At 35.2% G+C, this 13730-nt stretch overlaps 2 protein-coding genes across 2 annotated transcripts; both read left to right on the forward strand.

The window, feature by feature from the left end:
- The first annotated feature begins 2711 nt into the window (after positions 1-2711).
- On the forward strand, positions 2712-3776 carry LOC141392090 (speckle-type POZ protein-like). The gene has a single exon (XM_073965047.1). The coding sequence runs from the start codon at positions 2712-2714 to the stop codon at positions 3774-3776; it is 1065 nt and encodes a 354-aa protein (XP_073821148.1).
- Positions 3777-12656: 8880 nt separating this feature from the next.
- Positions 12657-13730, forward strand: LOC141392091 (speckle-type POZ protein-like). The gene has a single exon (XM_073965048.1). It carries the CDS (start codon positions 12657-12659, stop codon positions 13728-13730), a length of 1074 nt encoding a protein of 357 aa, XP_073821149.1.

Consider the following 13730-nt stretch of genomic DNA (forward strand, 5'->3'; position numbering starts at 1 on the left):
GGAATGGAACAAATGCAATCATACAAAAATCTTTTATGTATTGTAAAACATCAAGTTGTGATGGCATGTCGTTTTGGTATAGTCCCCTTATAGATGTGCATACCTATCTATATCTGTTATTTCGAAGGGTTTAGCAACATTTTGCTCTCTGTGGGCCCATGTATTGATAAGCCCGGATAGAAATGTACCTACCAAGTTCTCTTCGGACAGAAAATATTTTTTTTTCATACGCTACACAAATTTCCTAATGTAAATTTGAACTGGGGGTGGGATGCCACCGTGGAGCAATGGTATGCACGCACAGCCGACTTGCACGCGCTAAATGTCCGGATTCGATTTCCAGGTCATGTAACATCAAAACGGGAACAAAAACAACCCGTTAGTAATGCTGCCAACATTTCCTGAGTATTTCAGACATGAAAAACTTCTGTACAAGTGGTGTCTTATCGTCTATCGAACACGACGATAAAAAGTAGGTCTCATATCACGGAATTATGTTTGGTTTACATTCGGCGTCTTTTCGTGATTTCGAAGGCGTTTCGTGATTTCGCGCGGAATCAAGCAAAAATTATCATGATTTCGCATACAAAAATGAAATCATCTCATTTCGTGATTTCAGCGAAATCAACATCGAAATCACAGTACACATGATATACAACCCTGTTTGTAACTGAAAAAGTACCAAAAGTTGCAACACTTTTCACGTATCACAATAAACAAGGTAGATGGTCAATTGCTGCAATAAAAAATTTTAGAAACAACATTTTTAAACAACGTGAAAAAAATATTAGATTACTTTGTTACAATGCTATTTTTCATTGCGTTCTCGTACTTTTTTAATGGTAATGTTAGAAAAAGAGCGAAATGTCTAAAATTGCTTCCCCATACAAATTTCTTAAAAAATACGGGAACGAAAAAATGACGGAAATTGCAAAAACTGCAGCAAATCAACGTATCAGCTATCGTATTTAGATGATAATGAACATGTTGCTAGTTTCTACTATGCCAAAATTGTATGGCAGAAAACATGAAAAAAGGGTATTATTCGGAGCTACTTTTGTTTAAAGAGAAGTGTAAGTCTTGCTAGACTTCGAAGTGCGGGAACGGGTTCTATACACAATTAATACGATATATAGATAGTTTTACGATAATTTTCGAAATAAAGTTGTAAAGTTCTATATTGTCGTATATTTTTGATGACTAATTCAATTTGCAACAACTTGTTTTGAAAATTCATGTTCGATCAGCTGCGCGTATGCATCTACCTTGATCATTGTGGTATGTATGAAATCAACAAAAAAATAAGTGTAAACACCGGGATGTATTTCAGGATTTCGTGAAATCCAGTGGATTTTAGAGCGCAAGTGTAAACTTGGCATTAAGGGTGCACTCAGTGATAGGTGAGAAGACTCCCTTGTTCTTTCTGGAATGTTTGTAGAGCATTTATATATACAAATTTGAACCAAGACAATAGCTTTTCAGATTTTTATAAATTTTCAAGTGGGGACAACCCCTAACTATGATTTGATCAGTCAAAAAAAGAGTGACACGACGTTCAAACGCTTTACGAGAACAATAATTTATAAAAGAAATTACCAACAGCGCATTTTATAGCCCGTTTCCACGGTACGTCGTTCGTTCTCTATTTGTTGTTCGACCCATAACTACGAATAAATTACTTATTTCCCCACACAAAATTCTATGAACGAACGACGATTTTTCTACGTTGTTCGATTAGAAATACTCTCTGAACGACGAATAAGTATTTCCCATCCCTAACAAATGAGAGAATTTATCGAAAAAATAATTATGACATGTCTAAATTCAAAATTGAAAAATTTGTTGAAAACACAAAAATTTTTAGAAAAAAGGAAAAATATGAATGAAAATTAATGAACTAAACATTTTATACAGATGCAGAAGGAAGATGGTTGTGTTTCCTTCTTAATTCACACATTTTTCTTGTCCATTAGTTCAAAATCGCGTAAAAAATCAGAAACGAAAATGAAACAAATAACTGGAAGTCTGTATACATAAACATTGTTTTGACATGTCTTTCTCTCTTCAATTTTGAAAATAGAAACATATAAAAATATATTGAAAATACAAAATTATTAAGATTTTATGGAAAAAATGAATGAAATGTGTGTAGTTAAATATAGAAGATGCATTTAAAGGAAAGTCCATTGTTTTTCCTATTCATTTAAGGTATATTTTTTGTGTTTTCGGTTAAAATTTTCGTGAAAACAAGGAAACAAAAATGAAGGAAATTTTATTTATGTTTCTGTTAATTACGAATGGTGTCGTGGAAACGGGTTAATTCGTGTACGTCGTTCGACAGGCGAACAACGTAATTGAAACGCTCGTGTGAACATGACATTATTTCGTCATCCTGATGACGTTGATGTCATGGTTTTCGTTCGAAAAGATTAATTTCGTTAGGCAGGCGATTAGTGGAAAGCATTTGTTTGTCATTTGTTTTACTTTCAGCTGCTGGAAATTCCGCTGTACTATATATGTATCTCTACCATTCCGTTGAAAATGAAAATATCAAACTCATTGTGCTACTACCTGCTGTTTGATTCTCCTCCTATGCTACCTGTCTGTCAAAAGACAGGCAAGGACAAATGTAAAAGGACAAAATTTCATAATTTGAAATAAGTTATCAAAATGTCGCGAACTTTCACAGTTCCCTTTTAAGCATCGCCACGATGACAACACCAACCTCTCAGGACAAAGTTTGTTACATACATTCGGGGCCAAACCTAAGACGGCGAACTACTCAGCCTTGGTTTTGTGATCGTATTACGGTATTCCAGCACAGTTATGTGTGGAAAATTGCAAAATTCAATACCATCAAGGGTAACGTAGTATCGCCCGTTATCGAACAGTGTAACGATTGCAAAATCAAATGGCAAATTACATTGCAACAAGGTGATAGAAATGCCATAGTGTTCCTGGTAAAGATGTTGACGTCAAATCAATCCTGTGTTAAATTCAAACTCAAATTTCGAATCCTAAAACCCGATGGACAAGCTGATGATTCTCTGGGAAAATGGAATGGTACAGGTTCATATCAAGGATCATTGGTAATTCCACGTAAAATTACCATATCCGAGCTAAGGGATCCTACACGAAATCTATTGGTAGACGGGAGTTTGCATTTGAAATGTGATTTCACCGTAATGATAGATGCCATACATAGTTCGCCATGGGATGGTTTACGTGTGGCCGAAACTGCCCTTCACGAACGCATGGCAACTCTACTGCATACCGGAAAATTCAGTGATGTTACTCTGGTCGTTAAGGGTCAGGAGCTATTTGCCCATAAAGCCATATTGAGCCTACGTAGCAGTGTTTTTGCCGCCATGTTTGAACATGAAACGATGGCGGAAAATAAAACCAATCAAATAATTATCAATGATTTTGAACCTGCGGTAATTCGGGAATTGCTTACCTTTATGTATTCCGATACTGCCCCCAATATTGAGGGTGTGGTTGGAGAACTTTTGGCAGCTGCTGACAAATATGATGTGGAACAACTGAAGGGCCTGTGTGAAAGTGTTCTAAACAATGATATTTCCAATGAGACGGTATTGCCCACTTTGGTGCTGGCAGATCAACACTCGGCAAGCACACTGAAAATTCGCTGCTTCCATTATATAAAAAAGAATCTATGCAGTATTGTCTTCACCAATGAATGGAAAACGATGCTAAGCAACTACTCGCAATTGATTCAGGAAATTGAAGCCTATAATGGGTGTCTGAATTTTTAAGTACATATGCGTACATACATATGTAAAGAAACAACTTAAAGTATGGTTTACATACATATGTAACATTGTATACAAATAAATGTGATAAAAATGACACAAAATCGTTTTATTATTGTTTGGACTTTGAGGAGTAGAGGGTGGGGGCTTTTGCATAATATAGGGCGTTGCATTAGGTCTGTTCGATAACCCAAAAGTTTGTACAAACTTTTACAAAAATGGGAAGTATGTAGTTGCAAGTACTTGCAAAAACTTTTTGCTTGCAAAGTTATCGAACAGACCTATTGTAATTAATCATTGCACAATTAACCCTTGGCCTGTTCCCGTACTTTATGAAGTGGTAAAAGTTGTAAAAGTCGTAAACAATTTTCATATAAATTTTGTGTACGGGAACGCAAAATGTGTAAAAGTGGTAAAAATTGTAAAAACTTTTTAGTTCTGGAACAGAGCTCCTGTGTTTACACATGGCAGGACAGCAGAGTTCATGTATTGATTGTCAAAACCCCAAAATTTTCCAGTGTGACGTAAGCGTCCAGTTTTCCGTTCACATATTTTGTTTTTGTACATATTCTTTTGTTTTCAACACATTTGAATTATCATCTCACTTCTTTTTCACAAAAATGTCAAACATATGTTAACCCGGCTGTCTGTGAAAAAATTATGGACAGCGGGGAGACAGCCGACAAATGTATACATAGTAAATTAGAGTTGTATTTGAAGACAAACTGTCTGTTGTAAACGCCTAGTAATTGTGCCATGCAATGTTGGAATCATGGTACAACAAGTCCCGGGCCACACTACAGTAATTTCACTGAAATTTTGATATGAAATTATGCGCCTCTACATCGACGTCCATAGTAGAGTAAAATCATAAAATTGCTGTCGATTTAAGAACAGCTAATTAAATGTAATCAGGCTGTGACCTACCTGTAATTATTCTACCATTGCTCTGTTCCTTTACGTGCCTGAGGTTACCATTTCTTACCATTTTTAACCAGCAAAGCGTTCCTTTACTTTAAAAAGCATACAATTTATATGAGAGCAGTTTACCACTTTTACCATTTTTTGCCACTGTTACATTTTTAAAAGTAAAGGAACAGACCACATGGTTGGTCTATTCCTTCCGATACCTTTGCCTCAAAACGTCAACACTTTTTGGCTTCTTGTTGAAATATTCATAAAAAAAGGCACTGATTCTGGAAAAGTTAAGGAATTTGATGATGCTACACTATCGTATGAACCATCAACAAGCAAGTCTGCGAACAAGAAGCGAAAAAACAGGTATTATGGTTTATTTAATGGATGTTATGACATTATACTAAAATTATTGCTTTCGTGGAAAAAGTGAACCGTCAAAGTATGTTGGAGTTCATGGGGTCATCCACTAATAGTTCTTAAAAACATAGGAGGCGAAATAAATAAATATTTAGAGACTAAAGTCGATGCTGTAGAACCTTTAATTGGTGGAGAGAAAACAATGATGTAAGTTTAAGATGAATATATTTGAACGGCTTTATAATTTGTTGTTTTTTTTTTTTTCTTAGATCTTCCCGAATGCTGCTTTAGTGGCAAATATGTGCTTTGGAATTCCAGCTACATACTCATCATCCGAACAAGCCTTTTCATTTGCCGGAAATTGTGTAAATGCAAAGAAGAGCCGGTTACTTCCCGCAACAATTAAAAAATAATTATTTATACATGACAATATGACTATAGTTGAATCTTTATTATCAAAAAAAGAGCGTTTGAAATTGCATTTCTTTTTACGAACAATAAATGTGATATATGTATAACATATACAAAACTATAAAAAATAAAATGAAATTAAAATTAAACTAACGTCTTTTTCTATAACAACTGTGAGTATACGTTACGTTCTTCGTCAGCTTTAGTCGACTTTTAGCCGCCGCCGAATGTTTTGTAAAGCAGCCGCCGACCACCATCAAACCATCGGCTTTGTTCTCTGACTTCTATTTATAAAGCGCTCGGCACATACGATGCGTTGAGCGTCACGGTACAACAACCACATGCAAAAAGTCTAAGTGATGCCAAGTTTTTTGAAAAACAACAATGCGGCTGACGCATTAAAGTTAAACATAATTTAACTGTTTTGGGACAACGCGTGTCCCAACGTGTCACTAAACGGACCGTATGTGCCGAGCGCTTTATGGCCCCGGCACATACGGTCCGTTGTGCGACGCGTCACGCGTTGATAACAACAACCACATGAAAAAAGTGTCAGTGATGCCAAGTTTGTTCTTGAATTTTTCATGTGGTTGTTGTAACGCGACGCTCAACGGACCGTATGTGCCGCGGCCTTTAGAATTGGCATAACATAAAGCGCTCGGCACATACGATGCGTTGAGCGTCGCGGTACAACAACCACATGAAAAAAGTGTAAGTGATGCCAAGTTTTTTGAAAAACAACAATGTGGCTGACGCATTAAAATTAAGCGCTAGGCACATACGGTGCGTGGTGCGTTGCGTTACAACAACCACATGAACAAAGTGTTCACTTACACTTTGAAGTTTTTTGAAAAACAACAATATGGCTGACGCATTAAAGATAAACATAATATAACTGTTTTGGGACAACGCGTGTCCCAACGTGTCACTAAACGGACCGTATGTGCCGAGGGCTTTAAAGTTAAACATATGGTTTGTTCCTTTACTTTTGAAAATGGTAAAACCGGCAAAAGTAGCGAAAGTTATAAAATACTCCAATATGAATTGTATTGTGTCTGAAGTAAAGGAACGCTTTTCGAGTAAAAAGTGGTAAAACTTGAAGATTCTTGAACGAAAAGGAACAGAGCTATAATTTAACTGTTTTGGGACAACGCGGGCTTAAGCGCTCGGCACATACGATGCGTTGTGCGTCGCGGTACAACAACCACATGAAAAAAGTGTAAGTGAAAAACGCGTTGTCCCAAAAAAGTTAAATTATAGCCCTGTTCCAGAACTAAAAATTTTTTACAATTTTTACCACTTTCACAGATTTTGCGTTCCAGTACACAAAATTTATACGAAAATCGTTTACGACTTTTACAACTTTATAAAGTACGGGAACAGACCATATGTTTAACTTAGTGCGCATGGTACAATAATACAGGTAGCATTATCAAGCCAGCTGATGGTAACATAATGTGTCAATTGCATTGAATTTATGTCAAATTTTGACATCTTATGTTACCAACAATTGCCGATGCGGCTACCTGTGTATTTGTACCATGGTGCGTTTTCAGACGATAGGGTTTGACTGCTCAAAAATGTGTTGTCCGTTTTGGTTATCATTCGCAAATTGTGGAAGTAAGTGAACGAAAACGTACATAAAGTACTTTTTTGATAAATTCGTTCATGAAATATTTTTTATTTATTTTATATCATGGTATAAGTAAAGAGGTAGATTTAAATGAAAAATATCTATAGAACCCTTGTTTTTCCTGAATTCCTAAAATTTCAAAATTAAGCAACAAGTGGGTTTGTTTACAACACCAATTTTGAGCATTTTATAAAAATCGCGAAAAATGAATGAAGGACCAATGTTTCTCCGCATAATCAAGTTGTGGATATGGTAAAATGTTTGTTTCAATGATAACCTGACGAATTATTTCCATACAAATGTTCCAAAAATAATTTTAAAAATCATTGAATTCGATTGTTTTTAAAATTGTTTGACATATTATTCAGAATTCGTATTTTGTAAATAAACCCACTTGTTGCCTTTTTGTTTACTAATTTTGAAGTTTTATGAATTCAGGAAAAACTAGGGTTCTATAGATTTTTTTCATTTAAATCTACCTCTTTACTTATACCATGATTTCTTTTATAGTTTTCGTAATTGAGATTATATTAAATGTTTTGAAATAAAAAATGTTCGAACAGAATTGTTTGTATAAAAGAAGAAAAAAATCCGTCAAGGAAAATTGCCTAATGTAAATATCATCATGGTATAAGTAATTGTTTCCTCACATATTTTTATAAAATGAAGAATGTGTGAATATGTGTTTGCGAAATGTGTAGGAATAAAAATGTAAACAAATAAACATTTTTGTGTTAAATGCTGTAAGAAGTGACATGTGGGATAAAAATTTAATAGAGATTTTAATTAATAAATATCAAGAACACGAAAACCTATATAAAGTTCGTCATCCAAAGTAAAGGCCTGCGTACATAAGCTGCCTTGCCTGCTTACCTTGCTTACTTCTGATAAAAGAATAAAAAAGAAAAGGGCAACCCAGTTCGAAATTTGCTCGGCCTTCTTTATTCTTTTATTTTTATTATGTCAGAAATGAAGCAGGAAAGCAAGGCAATCAGGCAAGGCTGCTTATGTACGCAGGCCTTTACATCTTACCTAAGAATTATTACTTTATTTTTTACATGACATGCGATATGAGGCAACAACTTTAGCAACCCATACATTTTACGCAATTTTATGGGATTCACAAGAATTACTTTTTTAAATGTTCATGTACAATACACACAAACCTTTATGGTAAATTTATGTAAATTTTGTTCAAAAAGTACGCTTGTATAAAATGACTTCAAAAACGCAACACTAGATGTGGAAATTACGAATGAGAGTCAAAACGGAAATCAGGTTTTTGAGCAGTCAAACCCTATCGTCTGTAAACGCTCTTAAACACTTCAGCCATATTGTTGTTTTAAAAAATCTTGGCTTCACTTAAGCGGTCGGCACATACCGTGCGTTGAGCGTCGCGCTACAACAACCACATGAAAAATGTGTAAGTGATGCCAAGTTTTTTGAAAAACAAAAACATGGCTCACGCATTAATGTTAAACATAATTTAACTGTTTTGGGACAACGCGAGTCCCAACGTGTCACTAAACGGACCGTACCTATGAATTCACTTATGAAAGATGCAATTAAAATGCAAGCCATTGCGAAATATCCCAAAATAAATAAAACGCATTCATTATTTGTGTAAACACAAATTAAAAAAAGTTTCCATTAAATTCAATCACATTTGAGCTTACTTCCTCCGTTCCCGATTTAATCCAAGCGCATCTGTTTTTCTTTCATCATCCTTAAGTTGTTTTATGTTGCCTTCCCATCACTAGTTCAGCTTTCTACAGCGACTCCAACTCCGCTCCATTAAAAATTTCCGTCTCGTGAATTACAGCAAAAATGTTAGCAACTTAAAGCCCTCGGCACATACGGTCCGTTTAGTGACACGTTGGGACATGCGTTGTCCCAAAACAGTTAAATTATGTTTAACTTTAATGCGCCAGCCATGTTGTTGTTTTTCAAAAAACTTGGCTTCACTTACACCTTTTTTCATGTGGTTGTTGTAACGCAACGCACAACGCACCGTATGTGCCGAGCGCTTAAGGGGTGTTTACCCTATCTATGAATGTCATATGAGATGTCAAATTTGCTACCTGTGAATGTTGTACACATAGTGTAACCACTATGAAAATTTTTATCTATCAAAATGATGTGGCAGCTCATATGTAAATTTTTCATTTATGGAGCGCTCTTTTCGGCCATGTATTTTCACATGCAGTTGAGAAATTAATTGTTAGAAGAAAACAATTTTACAAAAAAATGAAGGAAATATGTAAAGAAAACGAAAATGTGAGTGCGATTAAAGTTTTTAACAATATAAATTGTGCTATTTGCGTGATTTATATTTTGTGGTCATATGAAATTGTATGCTAGTGTGAACGCAAAAGCTAAAAGTGGTATGGACTTTGACAAAAATAAAGGATGTCGAATGGATAAAAGAAATGACAGCTCATATGGCATTGATAGATAGTGTAAACCCCCCTTTTAAGTTGTTATTTCTTTATTTTACAACAAATTCTTCGAAATGTATACACTCACACTCTTGTTTATCTTTTGAAGAAATGTGTAGGGATCAACCAACTGTTTTTTTCTGTAGGGAGCTCTACACCCAGCAAAATGTTCGATGCCAAAGATGACATTCAATCATGGGTGCAAGTGATCTAGCATGTCATCTTTTTAGCATCTTCACCGATGAATTTTATATGAGCGTGGACCCCAAAAGATGACGTTCTTTTCTGGATCCTAAGCATGTCATTTTAACCAATGCGTTGACATGTCATTTCCACCAATGCTTTAGCATGTCATTTCCACCAATGATTTGACATGTCATTTTCACCAATGCTTTGGCATGTCATTTTCACCAACCCCTTGGCATGAAATTTTCATGTCTTGTTTGGAAAATGGAAATGCTGTATTGAAATATTGTTTTCATGAAAAACAAAACTCTTTATTAATTCAAACGAATTCATTAAATAGCTACAATTAATTTATCAGTTTAGTTTTTCAAAAGTTTACATCCAAAATTGCAATGTAATCACCACCGCTGCAACGCAAAACATTACTTCCTCCGTTCTCCGCAACTGATATTCTTTCATCTTACAAAAGGTTTTTTCAATTATCTTCCCATCACCAGTTCAGATTTCAACATGGACTCCAAATGCACTCCTTTAAGTATTTTTATTTCGTAAATTACTTTTATTTTATAATTTTGTTATTTTATAACAACATTTTGGTAATTTATACTCTTTTGTTTAGTGACGGAAATATGTAGGGATCTACAACCCGGCTTGCTTTAGGGATCTCTAAGAACAAAATGTAACGAACGGGGAGGAGAGACTTTTTATGGAAAATACCATTTATGCTTAATTAATTTATTTTTAATTATTTCTTTCCAAAAGTAGTTTCTTCTTTATTTTCAGATTCTTGTTCCTTTTCGTTTCGAACTTTTTTTTTCAAATTCCAAGAAGCGAGATTTGATTGATTTCATTCTATGTCAGATTTAGAACAGACAAGGGAACTTTTAAAATAGCAATGTGTGCAGTCCGATTCTATTTTTAGCTCGATGGTTGGGACTTCATATAATACCAATTGTTTAGAAGTTTTAGTTGTTTGATATGCAGGAAACGTGAGACAACATCACGACGACAGTTCTAACAACTTTGGTCTGTTCCCGAAACTGCAAGAATCTACTTATTTTTACTACGATAACAATTTTTCCTTTATGTTATCGGAAAAAAAAGTAAAAATTAGTAGATTTTTGCAGTACTGGAACATACCAAAATGAAAATAAACAGGTGTGTAAATAAAAACACTAACATCATCTCTATTGGATCGATGGAATGGGTACAAATGCTGATGAAAAGATCGGATCTTTCACGACTTCCTTTGCATTGGTTCAAATCCTAATGAAAAGATCGGATCTTTCACGACTTCCTTTGAACCAATGCAAAAGATGACATGAAATCACGTCATCGCAAAGAACCCCTTCCGTCAAATTTTGCTGGGACAGCAACTGCTTACTCTTATGTTACACGCTAAAACTTTCATACGAAACTTTCCCATTATTTTGGCGTTCATAGATCGAGTTCCATACAAAAGTAATTTTATGAAATTACTGTAATGGGGAACTCGACCTAAGAACGCCAAAATAATGGGAAAGTTTCGTATGAAAGTTTTAGCGTGTAACATAAGAGTTATGAAATGTATCGAACGCAGTGCATTTTCATAACTCTGTTGGACTACATCGAAAGAAATTTTTGGTGGGATAGAAGTCAGAGAACAAAGCCGATGGCCGCCTTACAAAACATTCGGCGGCGGCTAAAAGTCGACTAAAGCCGACGAAGAACGTTGACGTAGAAAAAGACGTTAGTTTAATTTTAAATTCATTTTATTTTTTATAGTTTTGTATATGTTTTACATACATATATCACATTTATTGATCGTAAAAAGAAATGTTTTTCAAAAAACTTGGCTTCACTTACACTTTTTTCATGTGGTTGTTGTAACGCAACGCACCGTATGTGCCGAGCGCTTTACAGGGTGTTTTTGTAAAAATGCTTGCCTGTCACACGAACCGTTCGTACTAAAACGTATACGTTCAAAATTTGGTTCTTGTAAAATTTTACGAACCATTCGTTTTTATCTGAAAGCTTTCGTATATTTCGTAAAAGCTTTTATATTTCAGAATTTCCATGATACTTATTTTGTGAATTTTGCATAGGCATCTGCACGTAAAATGTGTTACTTGATGGCAACCCCGATAAACATATGAAAAACAAAAAATAAGAACAAAATGTAATCAAATTTGTCCAAAAATAATTGTGATAATATGAAGAAACGGATGTACATATACGCGTGTGCTTCTATGGAAATAAATAAAATTGCATTCCCTTCCAGTTTTCGTGTGTTTTGTGCCATTTATTACTCAAATTATTTAATTTTCATTCAAAACGATGGGCCTTTTCCATTCGTTTATTTTTGACGTATTCGTTCGTCTGATTTTGTTACGAAAACCAAAAAAAATTACGAAAATAAAAAGCTTACATTTGTTTGTCACACGAATACAAACGTCAACCGCTATGAAAACCAAATTGTGTCTTCGTTCATGAAATCGACGAACGAATGGGCAAAAACTTTTTACAAAAACACGCTGTTAGTCTGTGTTTAGACACACAAATTTCTCGGGAAAGTAAATTGAGGTTTTGGGAGAGAGCGGAGAGGAAAGAGATCCTCAATACTCTTTCCTACCCCCTATTGCCTAAAAACTGAATTTACTTTCCCGTGTGTCTAAACACGGACTTAATGAATTATATCGGCTGATCTAGTTCATAGGCTCTTTCCAATGAATCGTTCGATTGAACTAGTTCGTTCATGAACTATACATCTCTATTTTACATTCAGCACCTGGAAGTTTCGCCGCGCTACAAATTTTTCAAACTCAGTGGAAAATTATAGATATCAAAGTCATTGTGCTACCATCTGTTGCTACATTATCCAATGATACTTGCTTGCCAGGGAGCAAGTCCTTTTGTAAGACACATTTTCACATCTTACAGTTCCTTTTAAGCATCGCTACAATGGCAGCATCAATCTCTCAGGACAAAAATTGTTGCTTACATTGGCCGGAAGGGAACACCACCAAGTCTTGGTATTGTGATCGTATTACAGTGTTTCAGCGCAGTTATTTGTGGAAAATTGAAAAATTCAATACCATCGAGGGTGAGGTATATTCGCCCGTTATCGAAATGTATAACAATTTTAAAATCGAATGGCAATTTACCTTGTTTCAAGGTGATCGAAATACAATAAAGTTCAGTGTAATTATGTTTAACAGGCCAAGAAAAAAATCGTCTGTTGAATTCAAACTCACATTGAACATCGTGAAGCCCGATGGACAAGTGGATGATTCCTTGGGAAAATTTAATGGTAGAGGTTCATATGAAGGATTCTTGGTACCAATTACCAAGGCTGAGTTGAGGGATCCATCACGAAATCTATTAACAAATGGCAGTCTGCATTTGAAATGCGATTTCACCGTGATGTTAGATGTCATTGACAGTGATATTTCACCGTGGCAAGGTATATATGACATAGAAAGTGACCTACACAAACGCATGGCAACTCTACTGGGAAGTGGAAAATTCAGTGATGTCACTTTGGTCGTCATGGGTGAGGAGTTATTTGCCCATAAAGCAATATTGAGCCTACGCAGCAGTGTCTTCACAGCCATGTTTGAGCATGAAACTATGGCGGAATATAAAACCAATCAAATAATTATCAATGATTTTGAACCTGCGGTAATTCGCGAATTGCTTACCTTTATGTATACCGATACTGCCCCCAATATTAAGGGTTTGGTTAGAGAACTTTTGGCAGCTGCTGACAAATATGATGTGGGAAAATTAAAGGACCTGTGTAAAAGTTTTCTAAATAATAATATTTCCAAGGAAACGGTATTGTCCACTTTGGTACTGGCCGATCAACGTTCAGAAAGGTTTTTGAAAATTCGCTGCATCCATTATATCAAACAGAATCTGTGCAAAATTGTCTTCACCAATGAATGGAATATGATGCTAAACAACTACTCGCAATTGATTCAGGAAATTGAAGCCTATAATGGATGTTTGCATGCCCAGTACGATGAAATGTAA

The sequence above is a fragment of the Musca autumnalis genome, unplaced genomic scaffold, assembly GCF_047663935.1.
Source record: "Musca autumnalis isolate F117 unplaced genomic scaffold, ASM4766393v1 scaffold_2, whole genome shotgun sequence".
Lineage (NCBI taxonomy): Eukaryota > Metazoa > Arthropoda > Insecta > Diptera > Muscidae > Musca > Musca autumnalis.

Excerpts from the sequence above, each read along its gene's own strand:
- LOC141392090 (XM_073965047.1), top strand. The coding sequence starts at position 2,712 with ATGACAACACCAACCTCTCAGGACAAAGTTTGTTACATACATTCGGGG.
- LOC141392091 (XM_073965048.1), top strand. The coding sequence starts at position 12,657 with ATGGCAGCATCAATCTCTCAGGACAAAAATTGTTGCTTACATTGGCCG.